Below are 15302 nucleotides of genomic sequence, written 5' to 3'. Positions count from 1 at the left end.
TAATAGTTTTTGTTGGTCGACATGCACTTTAATCCAAAATTTAATCCGGCTGGTGCTATTTACAGATGCATTGGTGTGATACTCCCCGACAAGAAAAAGCTGTTGGAGGGCACAGGTGGCCGGATGAGGGCCATTAAGGTGCCTATGGGATATTCATTGTTGTTTTCTTAAATTCCTAATTCAACAGCATAATTAGGAAATAATATCATATCATGATGATAAAGTTGGTCTTAGCAAAAATCAGCTTGAAAAGAAGAGTGCAATAAGAAATAAGTATAGGGTCACATTCAAACTTTCTCCGATAATCCTAACAAGAAATGTCCCCGTATTATATACCAACTGCAACTTGATCAGCTCAAGAAAGCTAAACAAAAGTTAATCTCTATAACATTAAAGTTATCGAAGTCAGAGATGGAGCAAATGAAAACGAGGGGTGACATATTTTTGTCCGTGCGGCCATTCCAGTACATCTGAAAAAGACGGTCGGGGAATCTACAAAAAATGGGAAAGGTCTTCGACTACACGGTTTGAATCTAAGCTGTGGTGTCGCTGATGACCAATACAATTTTGATTCAATCGCGATGACAAAATCAAAGATTTAGGAGGCTCCTTCATGCGGGATGAAATTGGTCATCCATGTTAACGATTCCAATTTTTCTCTCACTTGGGAATCCAGAATCGTTGACCTGGTTTCGTCAGAAGAACCTGGACCTCAGTGGATCGCATGGTCGATAACGCATCAGCATTTTTTTCTATTTAGACCCGTACGGTCTTACGCCACGTGAAGTCGTTCATTATCTACGCGATGGTGTAGGCCATCGTTCGGGATAGGGAGGAGGGCAGGCAACGCTATTTTATTCAACGCTACGGTTGCAAACTGGAGCATCTTGTTGTTGGGGCACCGTGTGCAATCGAGTGTTCATCGATTCCTCGACGGTGTTGCACCGCCATATGAAGTCATTGATTATGTACGTGATAGGGTACATAATGGTTACTGGGGTGATAGCGCACGAGCCACTGTTTGATTCAATGATACCTTTGCAAACTCGAACAGACGGCTCAATATATGGACATCTCGTCGTTGTTGGAGCAATGTGTGCACTCGAACTATCACCGACCCAACGAGCTTATCGATTTTCGTTGTCACTTAGAAGCTATGCTTCATATCATATAAAAGTGCTAGTAGACATTTACAGACGTGCGAGCTGAAAGAGCATCGCAGACGTAGATTTGGCTAGGTTTGCTATCAAAGCCGATATGGTCGAGAGAGCAAACCGGGTTGTTATTTGCGTTGACACAAAAGAGCTTGTGATTCTTCAAGATTGAACAGGAAAACTGCAAACGACCAACGACATTTTCTACGACACTGATTTGAAGCCGTGAGAAACATGGCCAAGATCGCCGAAAACGAAGAAATCTGAGACTCTGGTGTGTTGGTTGCCTTCAGTAAAGCCTACGTCAACACAAATACGGAACTGAAAGTTAAACAGTTCTGCGACATAATGAACGGAGCTCTTATCATGAACGGAAACTGAATCCGACGAATGCAAGAATCCATCAAAGATACTGATGCTGTGACTAAACAATGTGAAAATTAGCGAACGATCAACTGATATCAAGGTAGGTGTATGAAAACACCAGATTGTCAAAATCGCGTAATTTATCAGAAGAAAAAAAATTTGACACAGGACTATTTACTGTATAACATGTCAATTTTGATGGATTTATCCCCCAAGGGAACTTTGGACTTGTTACTGATATATCCATATATTTTTTCTTTATTGTGTACACAATTATTAACGCATAGATGACTCTTACAAATTGAATTAGTAGAACAAAATGCAACTACTGGTAGATCCCCATGCTGCAGCTAAGATATTAAACGACAGAGATTCTTTATATAGGTCAGATCTCGATGACAATTCACTGAAAACGTTCTAGGTTCCAGACTTGTTGAAGATTAACAAGTTTGAAAGAATATAGATACTAAGGATATTTAATGAGGTTGTAGCAATACTAAACACCTTTGGTATAAGTATTTAAACAATGTCAACCTGGTATATATGGCAGACGAGACACTTGCAGAATGTGTTTATGGTGATGATAAAGCTGGGGAAGAAAGTGTTTTGGATCAGCTTGGAGAGCGCTGGCATACGCTGAAATATAATCTACGTGAGGGCCAAGTAGATATTGACAGCTGGGACCATACTAATAGTCCAATACAACTCGACGCTAGCTTGGAATCATCGCATTTACACGCTACAACGTCACCGTCGGACGTGAAATCAGGCAGATACTGTTTCGGCAACAAAGTTAGCCGTGATAAAATTCTCCGTCAATTGTATCTAACCACCAAGACTGACTCAAAAAAAGAGAAAGATCTCGACTAATATTTACAAAATACACAATTATCCCCGTAACAGTTCTTGGACGAAAGCTAGAACTAACGTTTTAGGCAAAAGGCTAAGGTGTACTAGGTTTATTTCTAGTGAAAAAGGCGCCAAGCAAAAAAACAATCGCCCGATACAAAGATTCCCAGTGAAAATGTGTTCTACCATTTAATAACAGTTCTACAAGTAAAGAAAATCAATCGGTTGGATGTTCTCGAGCGTCTTGCACTCAACCGCGATGCATCTGGACAAGGTCAGCCACTCGAGCAATTATATTCTGCGATCATATTATTAATCGAAGAACTGTGATGAACCCTCAAAGTTACCGAAGCGAAACAACAATTGAAGCAGAACAACAGCTGCTATATGAAATTGCAAAGAAAACCGCCATTCGCGAAATACAAACGCGTGTGTGTTGACGCATATCAGATCTGCGAACTTGCCGCGGACACAACTATTGGCTTTGGCGTTATCGGAATCGAGACTACGGCGACTATCATAGGCACACTGATAGGATTTGCCGTCACTTCTATACCGATACTAACCAGTGTCGCGAGAGGCGCTAGAAAACTTATTTCATAACGAGTGCATCAACGAGCACGTGTTCATTCAGAAATTCTCGCCGCATCGCAAACATTCTCAATATTATTAGTAAACTATACCCGGTGGCCATTGAAGATAAAACAATTACCGACGTCGAATTTCGAGACGGTGTTGGCAGAATGGAAAACTTTCGACGACTGTTGCACAGATAATCGCAAGGCAGAAACGAAATAGACAATTGATATGCATGGTCTCACAATTGTATCACAATTATTTTTTTTTCAATATAGTCTTTACATTCGTGTATCAGTATTTAACTTTCCATTACGTCCAAAACCTAATTAAAAAAAAACATTTCCTTCAAATCAGTACCAAGACTGCCTAAATCAAACTCAAGCATCACCACCAAAATGAAAGAGTAAAAAATGCTCTAAAAATATGCTGGGACAACTCTGCGCCATATTCGCTATATATTATCCCTACGCGGTCTAACTTGGAGGTCACATCCTTATTTTAGGATTAACAAAATAGTTCCAAACACTTAACTGCATTCCTTGGTTTATTTGCATGATTTGCTAAGGTCATTTAATATATCTTTTGATTGGTATGCAAACAAAGTTAAATTCTTCGTAAAATGACTATATTAACATGTGTTTTTGCAATAGGTAAAATTGCAAATGCTTATTGGAGCACTTTCATTGTGCAATTTTTAATTTAGGAGGTGCGTAGTTGCGCATGTAGCTACGTTCTTCAATTTCAGAGGCAAGTAAACCTTGTATATAATCCTCAATCCCAAAATGTGTAAATAAAAGTGATCGGTTCCGAAAAACACCTCAACTTCTGAAGTTGGGTACTGGGGCTACATTCGTGGGTACTTACCCGGAAGTAATAATTGTGACCTGTTTCCGTATGCGGTAAACGTCGAGTAAACGTGCAAACTAAAACAATGTTGCTCTAATAAGTATCGGGGGCCCCGAGTGGCCGAATGGTCTAAAGCGCTCACCATTATGGAACACTGCCATCTCACCTCTGCCTGCGTGGGTTCGAGTCTCAAGTTCGGCCAATGTGGGTATGTGAGATCGTTTGTCAGTAGCTTCTCGTGGGTCGATGTGTCTTTTCCGGGTTCTTCCGCCACCATTTATACTGGACGTCATGTATAGCTTATCTTATTCCGAAAATGGCGTTAAACCCTACAACAAACAACAACAACCAATAAGTATCAATGCTGCAGACACAACTGATCAATATAGTAATGGGGCGCTTGCGAGTAGGGAAGTCACATCCATGTGATTAACGACCCGGGAGCATTCGAAACCGTGCGGGTTTTAATTGTATCTACCTTATCTACGCCTGCACGAGTGCAAAAGTGGGTAAAGTCATGGTCAAGCCAGACTGGTTTCCGCGTGCTGACATTACAACCGTGTGTTTGTCAAACATGTGGGCCGCTATTAGGTTTCGTCTGGCAGTGATTTCGAAACCGTACGGGTTATGTTTGTGGATAAATATCGGCGCTTACCAGTGTTTGTATCCCGACAGGGATGCACTCGGGCGTGAAAAATAAAGTCACGAATATAGAACGTACGGACTAATGAAAATCTTTAATTGATAGTTGTTGCAGCAAAGTGATTTAATAGTGTATTGTGTCTGATTCGCATAGAAAATTGTCCACGTCATAGACAAAAATACATATTTGTTAAATAAATACAATTTTTGTCTTCTTAGTTAAAATATGCCTCCTTGCAAAAGTATAATTTTCGTTGTAAATTCAATTATTTACTCTGCATTATATAATTTGTTATCATTGCAGAGAAACTTATTTTCGCAATTTTCTTCAGCAATAAAATAATTTTCGCCGCAAAAGGTATTACTCCCATAAACAAAATGTGTTATATATAAACCGTCGCGTAAGCCTATAATTAACATCAACTCCAGGTCTGAGTTATAAATATGTGTAAGAAATAGTGCCCATCATAAGGAAATTGCAATTTAAAATCCAAGTATCAAATAGTTTCCGAATAAGGCTGGTGAATTTACATTACTATAAATTTGTCGAAAGATGTTTAATCTCGCATACTGTTCTTGATATTGATAAAATAGGGTTAACCAATTATAGTGTAAGTACATGTATAAATACTGTGTCCTTATATTTTGTTTTAGACATTTAATACAAAATTGCAGGGAAGAAAGAAAGAAGTGTTGGGTTATATTTACTTATGTATACATGTACTTGAACTCTAGAATTACAGAAACCTATACACGCATAATTCAGACAAAGATCGTTATTTCCAATGCATGTAACGCCATGAAAAAAAATTAAAAAGAGACCTCAGTGTGTGTGTGTGTGACATATAACATGGATCGCACCCTATAACAAGTGTGGTTCAAATGTCAGTTTACACAGTCTAAAATATGGAATGGTGGAAAAGTGGACCATATGTACCTCTAACTGGACTGACTGACAGGTGAACTGCATATGTGATATTAAAGCATAAGAAGAACTAATAGAGAGGTAGTCTCAAACTCTTTAAACAACAACTAATTAGCATTATAAAACAGTACATAAGTATAGATCTTTGGCATTCCTTGGGTCTCACCCTCCGCTGCATACGGTTAGTTGTGGAAAGATGGTAGATGGCCAACATGCCAACATGCCCTATCTATGAGGCAGAATTGCCAGTATGACTGATGTCCAGGCAGAATTGCCGATGTTTTGAGACGGACTCGCCAGTATGACTAACTGACATAACTGTTAAGGCAGAGTTGCCGCTGTATTGAGGCAGAATCGCCACAACTTGTTATGTCTGTAAGTCGAGTGGATTGGGGACAGAATGCCCGATGATGCAATAGTAGCGAATACCACTGGAGAAGATACGGCAAGAGCAGCCTATTAGTATGAGGGGTCTGGTTGCCACCTCCAGAGACAGTGGAATTAGTATGCTAGTGGGAGGTTAATCATAAGACCTGCAGGCGAAGGGTGAGTAAGATGTAACAGAACTGCAGGCAGCAGTTGGGGTGGTGGCGGATACGAAAACAAAAACAGACCACTTTCGATGCTGATCACTTGTAAAGTGAATGTCTGATGTCAGCTACCTCACCACAGTAGACCCTTGTCTCTGATTGGCTGATCGCTAATCCAACTTCGTGTGCGTGTCCACTGAACTGATCTTGAACTGACCCACGTCCCGGGCCCTGGCTGCACTCCATTCTTTGTGTAAACATTATTTAATTACATTAAACACCTATTTAAACAATATAAAATATGGAATGGTGGACAGGTGGACCATATGTACCTTTAGCTGGACTGACTGACAGATGAACTGCATATATGATATTAAAGCATGCGAAGAACTAATGAGAGGTAGTCTCATATTCTTTAATCATCTATTTAGCATTACAAAACAGTACATAAGTATACATCATTGGCATTCCTTGAGTCTCACCCTTCGCTGCCTGAGGTTAGTTGTGGTAAGATGGTAGAGAAGCATGCGGTAACTATGAGGCGGAATCGCCAGTCTGACTGATGTCAGGGCCAAATGTCCAGGCAGAATTGCCAATGTTTTGAGGCGGACTCGACAGTATGACTGACTGACATAACTGTTAAGGCAGAATTGCCGCTGTAGTCGAGTGGATTGCGGACAGAATGCCCAAACGACGCTACATGTCGAGAATGGAACTGCAGTAGTATACAGCGGAGAGCCCCAAGGAATGGACAGATATGGACAAGAAGTACCTGCAGTTCTATTAAAATAAGCATGAAAAGCACAATCAATATAAGCAATTATGCATATGAAAATGAATCATTACCATACTAAGAATTATACGACCGTGAATCATCATAAATGGATAATACTGCAAGAACCAGTGCCAAGGTATCACTGTTCCGGGATCCAAGACTGCACACAATGTTATGGTGATACCAAGACTAAGATCACATTATATCTAGAGAGGAGTTGTAAGCAAGTCTGTGATGCAAGAATCTTAAGGAAGTCATACATGACGAAACTAAGACAACTATAAACATGTACGTTCAGAACTGCAATGTTCACGGCTTGTTCCTTGTTTGGGGTTGATGTATAAATAAAGTAAAAGTTTTCACAAACCTCCACAAAATCTACTCCGCAGACACGTATACAGTTTATGTAGTTCAATAATTAAGTCAGATGCATGCAACAGATTGCAGTGCACATTCAGTAAACTGGTTGAACTAGAAACCTACTAGATACACCAAACAACATTAGTAAACACAATGCTTAAAACGCCACCCGATGCCAATGAATCTGGTGATCCTGTTCCGCAGAACACATTGAACACACTACCGGTGCGAAACACACCTCACCGAGCGAATGAATATAATGATCACAAACTACCAATGCTAACACACCTCATAGGACGACTGAATCTGATGATCACACTGTGTAGAAAACTGAAAAATACAACTCGCAATCAAACACTTAGTACAATACACAAGATCTACTTATTTCCTTCTCAGAACTAACTACATGTAAAGAATCTGAATGATCACCTCCAAAAGAATACACTGATACATACGAACTAGCCTAGACTAGAACACACATGCTTCCATCAGATGCACTTTATCGCAGAGAAACGCGTAGTTGAAACTGCTCCTACGGCATTACTTCATCTATGAATGAGTAGATCCACACATGGCTGCCGTGCTCGCAGAATGGCATCAATCGAGGTCCTGATATAATGTAAATAAGAATCAGAAGACCAACGGCCTAGCGTTTTAACAAGGTGGTTCTCTATCCCAGCATTTGCTGCTGTAGTGGCAGCCCCGATCCGAAAGGAGTGCCCATTGAATTTGCCTTGTCGATAGCCTAGTACTTGCAGGAACAAACGTAACGTCTCCAAAAACACTGATCTAGAAAGTGGATTAATACCATCTGTAGTAAATAGCGGGTCCGAAGGTCTAAGACAACCCACCCTGCTGCAGTGCACTAGGTACTCATGAATAGCCCATAAGGGGCAGATACAGTTATGCATTGCAAAAAGTCTGATCTGTACGCCATAACACAATGGATTGGCCTTTGATGCTCTCAACATTAAAGTCCCATTAGAATTATCTGCAGCAATAATAAAGTCACTGATATGCAAGTACTCCATATCCGTAGCCGACGTCACCGTAACTTTGCCACAACGTAAGGAGGCAAAGAAAGCTAATGAAGATGCAGTAAGCAGCATACCATCCACTCAGGGACTAAAGCAACCTTTTTGAAGCAATGTGCACATGCTCGCTAATATATCGAAGGTGATGGGTAACCTTGAGTTAGGTCCATTATTCTGCAATTTCTTCACACCCCGCAATACCATTTGCAATCTTGGACAGCACGAATACGAACTGCTACGTATTTTTGCTCGAATAAACAGCAACACAGAACGAGTGAAAAAAACAAGATTTTTAAAATTTAACAAATAATTTATTTTCCTGGAACATTCTGTAAAAATAAAAAGGAGAAGAACTTACGGTTTCAAGAATCAAATTCAAAAATAATCTAAGAATAACCCACGAATTAAATTGCAAAAGTACTAGCAATAAATTTTCTAATAATTTCAAGTTCGAATCCTGATGGAAAATCCAAGGATGATGATGACGTATGTTGTGGTCAGTACTGTGCTTATCTACAATTCCTTGTGAGGGGGCCCCGAGTGGCCGAGTGGTTTAAAGCGCTCTCCGTTACGGATCACTGCCATCTCACCTCTGTCTGCGTGGGTTCGAGTCTAGGATTCGGCCAATGTGGGTATGTGAGAAAGCTTGCAGTAGTTTCTCGTGGGTCGGTGGTTCTTTCCAGGGTTTTCCTGGGTTCTTCCTCCACCATTAATACTGGCCGCCATGTATAGCCTATCGTGTGCTGAAAAATGGCGTTAAACCCTACAACAACAACAACAATAATTCCTTGTAGAAATGCAAATAATGGCACTCACGTGTTGGAAACCCAAATTAAATTTGTAAGCAATGTCTTTCCAAAATTTATGTGTGAGCACTCCTCAAAATATTTTCAGAGAAAAAAGAATTAATCCTTTTGAAATCTAACTGATCCGAAGAAAATTAGAATTATAAATATGGCTACAACAAAATAAGTTGACAAGATTACCTTTGCTGGAAAGTTTTTATCAGTGCAGCTAATCTGCTCGACTTAGCTTGTGGCAATCTAGGTTCCATTTTTTTCTGAGTCTAGAATTATACCCAAGTATTCCATGACTGGAGACGGTCCTAAACTCTTGTGGGGAGCAATTGGAATAGATAACCTATTGAAAATCAATGTGATTAATGCCATTGTTCTTTCAGCTGGAAAACCAGGCTCATCAACTGACAAAAATCATCCAGTAAATGCAAAAAAAATGTGATATACCATAATTATGTTGAGCTATCCATTCCTAACTGCACCAGAATGTGAATAGCATCATGTATTGTTATGTACGAGAGAGAAAAATGCTCGTTGCTGATTAAGGCATTGATACTTTCATGCTCAAGTGAAGTGCGAGGTGCCGACAGATCTACTATAAGTCTGTACTTGCCAGAATATTTGCTTTGTACTACGCCCAGGGGGCTAATCCGGTATACAGGAAATGGTGGACAAGGGCCTATGAGGTAAATCTTGAAGAGCTCGTACTCAAGTAATACGTCAAGCACATCGGGTTGTGATGTCGCTGATATCAAATTTTTACACACAAATGAAGAAGCAGGCTGATGAGAAAGTCCCGTATGAAAACCATAGCTTAGAACATTTATAAGATAATCCACAAATTCTTTATCAGGATGGTGTTGCAATTCTTCTTGCAATCTAGTAATGTTGATTGGTGTGGTTGCCCGAAATGTTACCGCTATATCCTGATTTAGTCAATCAGGTTTTGTAGGTTGCAGCACCTGCTTAGTCATCAGGTCGCACTTGAGATGTGAATGAGTTTTTCTGCAAGTCAAGCACACGTGCGCATTACTACAATTTGCTCGGAAACAGCCATTTGTTCCATTGAAATTATTACATATTTCTTTCCCTAAGTGTAATATCCTTCTCCGACCTTGTCTATCTACTGTACTCTGTCTATTCACTGATGGACCTTGTCTCGGTTGACTAACTGCTGCCTGCGGAGCAAGGTGACAGAAGTCTGAATCATGAGCAAAACTCCGGCAATGCTGACATGGAACAACCTTGTAAGTAGATTATACATATGTTTGGAGCTTGTGGTCGATTCTACTCCAGTCCACGTTATATTCATTGACCTGCAGTAAATGACTGCTTTTCGCGTAAATTCTTTGTGGTGCTCATAGAAAGTTGGGCTTCGTTTTGTTCGTGTATGCATTTTTATCATCTCTTTTTGATAGAGATCCTATTCTTGAGTTCTGGAAGGGAAGGCATCGCACATGATCACCTTGTACCGACTAAACGCCAGTATGAACTCGCTAATAGACAAGTTCTTGGAAAGCGTATGATCGCAGGCTTGTGTAAAATTCGAAATTTGACCCGGAAGCTTTCCCACCAATTTCATGCCCCACTGACCTGACTGAATGGATGTTTGCTCTACAAATTCATGTGGCATTAGAAGTAAAGATAAATTTACGTATTTACCTGCAGTAACCTCCTTTCGCAGTTGTAAGCTGACGGGGTCAATATCCGGAAGGGTAGAGATAGGCACGGCATGTTCAGAAAAATCGGTGACAGCCACAGCGTTACCAGACCTGGTTTCCGTGGCCGACATCGCTATTGCGAGGGTATGCGACTGTGTCTCAGTACAAGGATATCCCGTATGGTTGGTCATATTTAACTGAGCTTGCATTTTTATCACTGCTGCTTGGAGAGATGAAACTGCTTCCAATTGAACGGTATCCTTCACATGAAGCTGGGGTATTTGTTGTTTTTGGTTGATTATTCTTTCCGGTGCTAGGAGCACCGCCACCTTGTTGTGGTTGATTCTTCTTTTCTCTGGTGCTAGGAGCACTACCTACCGTGGACGTAGAACAGTGTATTCCTATTGCTCGCGGCTGCGCACTACGTTGACTGGTTCTCGAAGCTGGGCGCATGGATGAATATAAGGAATTAGATGCATCGGTAGATTTCCGCAGGCTCGCCGCTGCCTGGCTGGCAGAATTACTGTGCCCAATCTCTTCCAGGTAAGTGGGCGAGTCTGTGGGTACTGACGTCATCACGAACTGCTGCAAACCCTCCCTTTCGGGGGAGTCAGAATCCAGGGGCCTAACCGCTTGTATTATGCCGCCATCTTGAATTAGCTCAAATTTTCCTCGTAAATCTGCACAAGTTAAGCCTTCTTTAAAGAAGCCGGCACAATAATGTTAATTTCATGTATTTTTTAAGAAGTTTTCCCACCGACCAATTTTTGGGTGACTGAGCATCCCAGTGTTGTCTGTTTCTTGCTGCTCTACGACCGCGGTACCCGCGAGAAGACGAAAGCTGGTGCGATTTATCCATGATATGCAAGAAGTCAGCAACTGCCTGCCGAACAATGGGATGATATACACGAAGCAAGACACAATTTTAAGTCGGCAATTGCCCAGCAGAACAAAAGGGTTGCGAAGCAGACGGTGCTACACAACAACCACTTAAAAGAATCAGGCAACTTGTAAATTGTCGTTGTAATGTAAACCAGATGAATCCAAATGTCAACGCACGCCTCGAAATTCAAAACTTTATCAACATATATCCGGAATAGGCTATAATTGAATCCTGACAGACTGTCAAGTTCCAATAGCAAGCAACTCAGAATAGAATATAATACGAAAACAAAAACAGATCACTCTCGATGCTGATCACTTGTAAAGTGAATGACTGATATCAGCTACCTCATCACAGCAGACCCTTGTCTCTGATTGGCTGATCGCTAATCCAACTTCGTGTGCGTGTCCACTGAACTGACCTTGAACTGAGCCACATCCCGGGCCCTAGCTGGACTCCATTCTTTGTGTAAACATCATTTAATTACATTAAACATATACTTATATGAATACCAAACTCGCCTCTGTTGAGAAAAGAATGTGTACATACGCCGGTCTCCCAAATAGCGATGTTATCCAACCACAATATTTCTTTACACAGTAACACGTTCCAAAGAGATAAGGTTTCTTATTATGTGATGCAATGCCGACTCTAAACAGAATTTGCCTATGTCTACTGTACTGTACTGTTCCAAATCAAATAATGCAAATATCCAGTCACAAATACATGACAGGAAATCTACAATTTCTGCAGCCAGTAATCATCGCCTCAAATGAATATCCAGCAATTGGAATGCTTAGTAGTGGAGACCGTAAACATTCCGACTTGACTAACGTAAATCAAGTTAACAAATTATGTGACATCAAACAGAAATTTCCATGCTGTCTGCTGCTACTCTCTGTTCCAAATGTTCTAATAATTTGAAAGGACAGTTGCTCTCTCAATTGTAATTTGTGAACTAAAAAAAATCTCCTTGAAAATGTTACTGGTTATAGAACTGACTATTATTAGTTCTAATAGTGCCTGGGACTATTTTTATCTGCAAGAAATGAAAGGTGCAGCATCCCAGCCGGTATGAAAGAAAGTATTTATTCTTCTTTCTCTCTAAACTATTTGCATTAAAATAAAAACTATGTGATAAACAGAATCTTAAATGGGTAATTGTTTAATATTACATTTATCACGTCTGGTGATACTGTCTGTGTCAAATGTTCTAGTGATTTGGAAAGACGATTTCTTGTTCAATTACAATTTGTATTAAAAATCTACTTTTAAATGTTACTGGTTGTAAAACTGATAATTATGAATTCAACGAGCATCTGGCACTATTTTTTTTCATGCAATAAATGACAGGTGCAAGATCTGAGCCAGTCTGAAAGAAATTGTTTCTTCTTTCTCTTTGAATTATTTCCATTAAAATAAAAACTATGTGATAAGCAGAATTTCAAATGAGCATTGATTTAATATTGAATATAGAAAACTCATTGAATAACATCCAACTTTTGCAATCTTCTATATATCAAACTACTGATAATAAGCAAAAGAAAGAAAGCATGGTACATGGCTTATACAATTTTAAGAAAATCTTAATGAATAATGTATGTGCATGTATTACGCAAATTAATAACATAAATATCGCTGTCTTTTCAGTGAATCATGTGACCAGTATCACTGAATGTAGCAGCAACTGTGGAGAGACTCGTGTGGCCATTGGTTGCTCCTGTTCAACAGAACCAACAGTTGAAATTGTTGATGCTAATACATCAGCATGTTTTATTAAGCCTCTAGAATTTGTACATAATCGAACATCAAACACGTATGACCTCATTTTAAACAACACAATTGACCTTGACCAAGACTGTATGGTAAGTATCTTGATGTCAACTCTATGATTATTATTATTAAAATCCCACCTCTCACATTAGCCAGTGTATTGGATCGAATGTTCCCTAGAATGCATTAGTTTGATGCAGATGATAGCCAGAAATGTGTACACTTTCATCAAAATTTAATTCCATTTTTCTCCCTATATAAAATTTGTTGGAAGTGAGATGTAGAATTAAGGTGTTGATGTCAAGCTGTGAAATATCTTATTAGTCTAGTCCAGTTATTATGTTGTAATTTTATTTGATCAGTACACACCATTTTAGATAATATTTTAGTCTTTAACTTTGAACGCTTTGCGAAAGGATGGTCTTTAACTTTGAATGCTTTGCGAAAGGATGGTCTGATACTTTAGACATTGTATGAAATTATCTGATTGATAATAGGCTGATACCATGATATTTAATACCAATCATATAAGTGGGAACCGTGGCACATATCTTTCATATAGACCTGGGATGTGTTTTACCATTTGTGACATGCAAAATATAAATTTCATGGGGAATTTTGGCACAGGAGTTGCATATTTGGGTTAGTTGTTTCTTCCTTCATTTGTGTCGTGCGCGTTTTTGTTTATCCGTCGGACATTCATTTTTGGTCACACCCTCTCTCTGCTGTAATGTGTGAGTAATTAAATCATTATTATATCAGTCTCTTAACCAAAGATTTTATCAAGACTTATACGATATCGCGACCGAGGATCGTGTGTATTTATTGCTATAAATCCGTGTCAGGAAACTTGTGCTTTTGAAAAGAAGTTTTTGAACCTAATCATGTCCATGTCCGCTGAACACCAAGTCTGATGAATATTTCGCAGAGAATGCGTTTCAACTCCATTAAAGACGACTAACATATTACAGTTATCTCTGATCACTCTAGGTAGTTGTGTCTATCGCTGAGTAATATAAATCACGTCTTTGTTTTTGTGTCTGCCTCGAGAACATATCCGAGTTGGATTTAAATGTTTGTCCAGCATTACATTATCGTATACAACAAGATTATTAATAAATCCATCGAGGTCATCTACAGAAGGGGCTTCATAAATATTGGTGATAAAATCAATAATATCATTACCACCTCGTCCAACAATTTTGCATTTTCATTCAAATCTTTAAGCACATCGTAGCATCTCTGATCTTCTGCGGATGGTGACACTAAATATAAGTTATCCCACTTGAGCCATCTCATTATCAAATTAAGCAGTAATTGTGTTTTACCCGATCAGGAAGGACACATTATAATCATTCTGATGGAGTTCGGTGATGCTGAAATATGTTTTACTGGCTCTTGATTTCGTGTCGCTGAGAAATCAATGACATCCATGTTGTACAAATATAATAACTAATATGGATTTATATTGTGTTCGATGCAAAGTATCCATCCCTACAAGTAGATTACCAACAACAATAACAAAAAATAAAGCGTGCACTGACAGGTAAATGTGTGAAATGTGGTACAAGCAAATACAAATTTATCTCCCTTGACAAGCCAAGGAAAACATAATGATATCGCTGCTTCATTATGAAAATTACTAGGACCTCCATGGGCTAAATATCAAGGAGAAAAACGTCTTCCCGGATACAATTATTGTGGTCCTGGAACCCAACTTGATATCCGACTTGACGAGCGAGATCAACCAAGACCTGGAGAGCATCCAGTAAATGCATTTGATCCAGCATGTCACGTTCATGATGTAGCGTATAAAGATAAGGATTTAAAACAACAACATATTGCAGATTTGAAGTTGATTCACTCGTTAAATTCCATAAAAAAATTAAATCTCTCAGAGAAAAACTCGCTGACTTTCTGGTATAATCTGTGATGAAAAGTAAACTAGTATTAGAGGCCGGTAATTAATCAACTGATAGTTATTAGTATTATTGAATCGATTTATTATAGCCCAAGAGGATATTGGAGGAGTGGAGCAGCGATTAGTAAACTCGCTGATGCAGAAAAAGTCACACGTTATGTTACTGCTAATTGGTTAGCACGACAGGCAATATGGCAAAATTAACTA

The 15302-nt window shown here is 39.4% G+C and overlaps 1 protein-coding gene across 1 annotated transcript in view; it reads left to right on the top strand.

The window, feature by feature from the left end:
• The window catches only part of LOC149803176 (uncharacterized), a 52782-nt gene that overhangs the window by 20567 nt on the left and 16913 nt on the right, over positions 1-15302 (top strand). Inside the window, exon 3 of the mRNA XM_089953896.1 lies at positions 13052-13266. Coding sequence (XP_089810022.1) covers positions 13052-13266 — 215 coding nt within the window. The remainder of the gene's footprint in view (positions 1-13051; positions 13267-15302) is intronic.

The sequence above is a fragment of the Sinohyriopsis cumingii genome, chromosome 3, assembly GCF_028554795.1.
Source record: "Sinohyriopsis cumingii isolate HCF-2022 chromosome 3, ASM2855479v2, whole genome shotgun sequence".
Taxonomy (NCBI): Eukaryota; Metazoa; Mollusca; class Bivalvia; order Unionida; family Unionidae; genus Sinohyriopsis; species Sinohyriopsis cumingii.
This window is presented reverse-complemented; position numbering and strand designations above follow the sequence as displayed.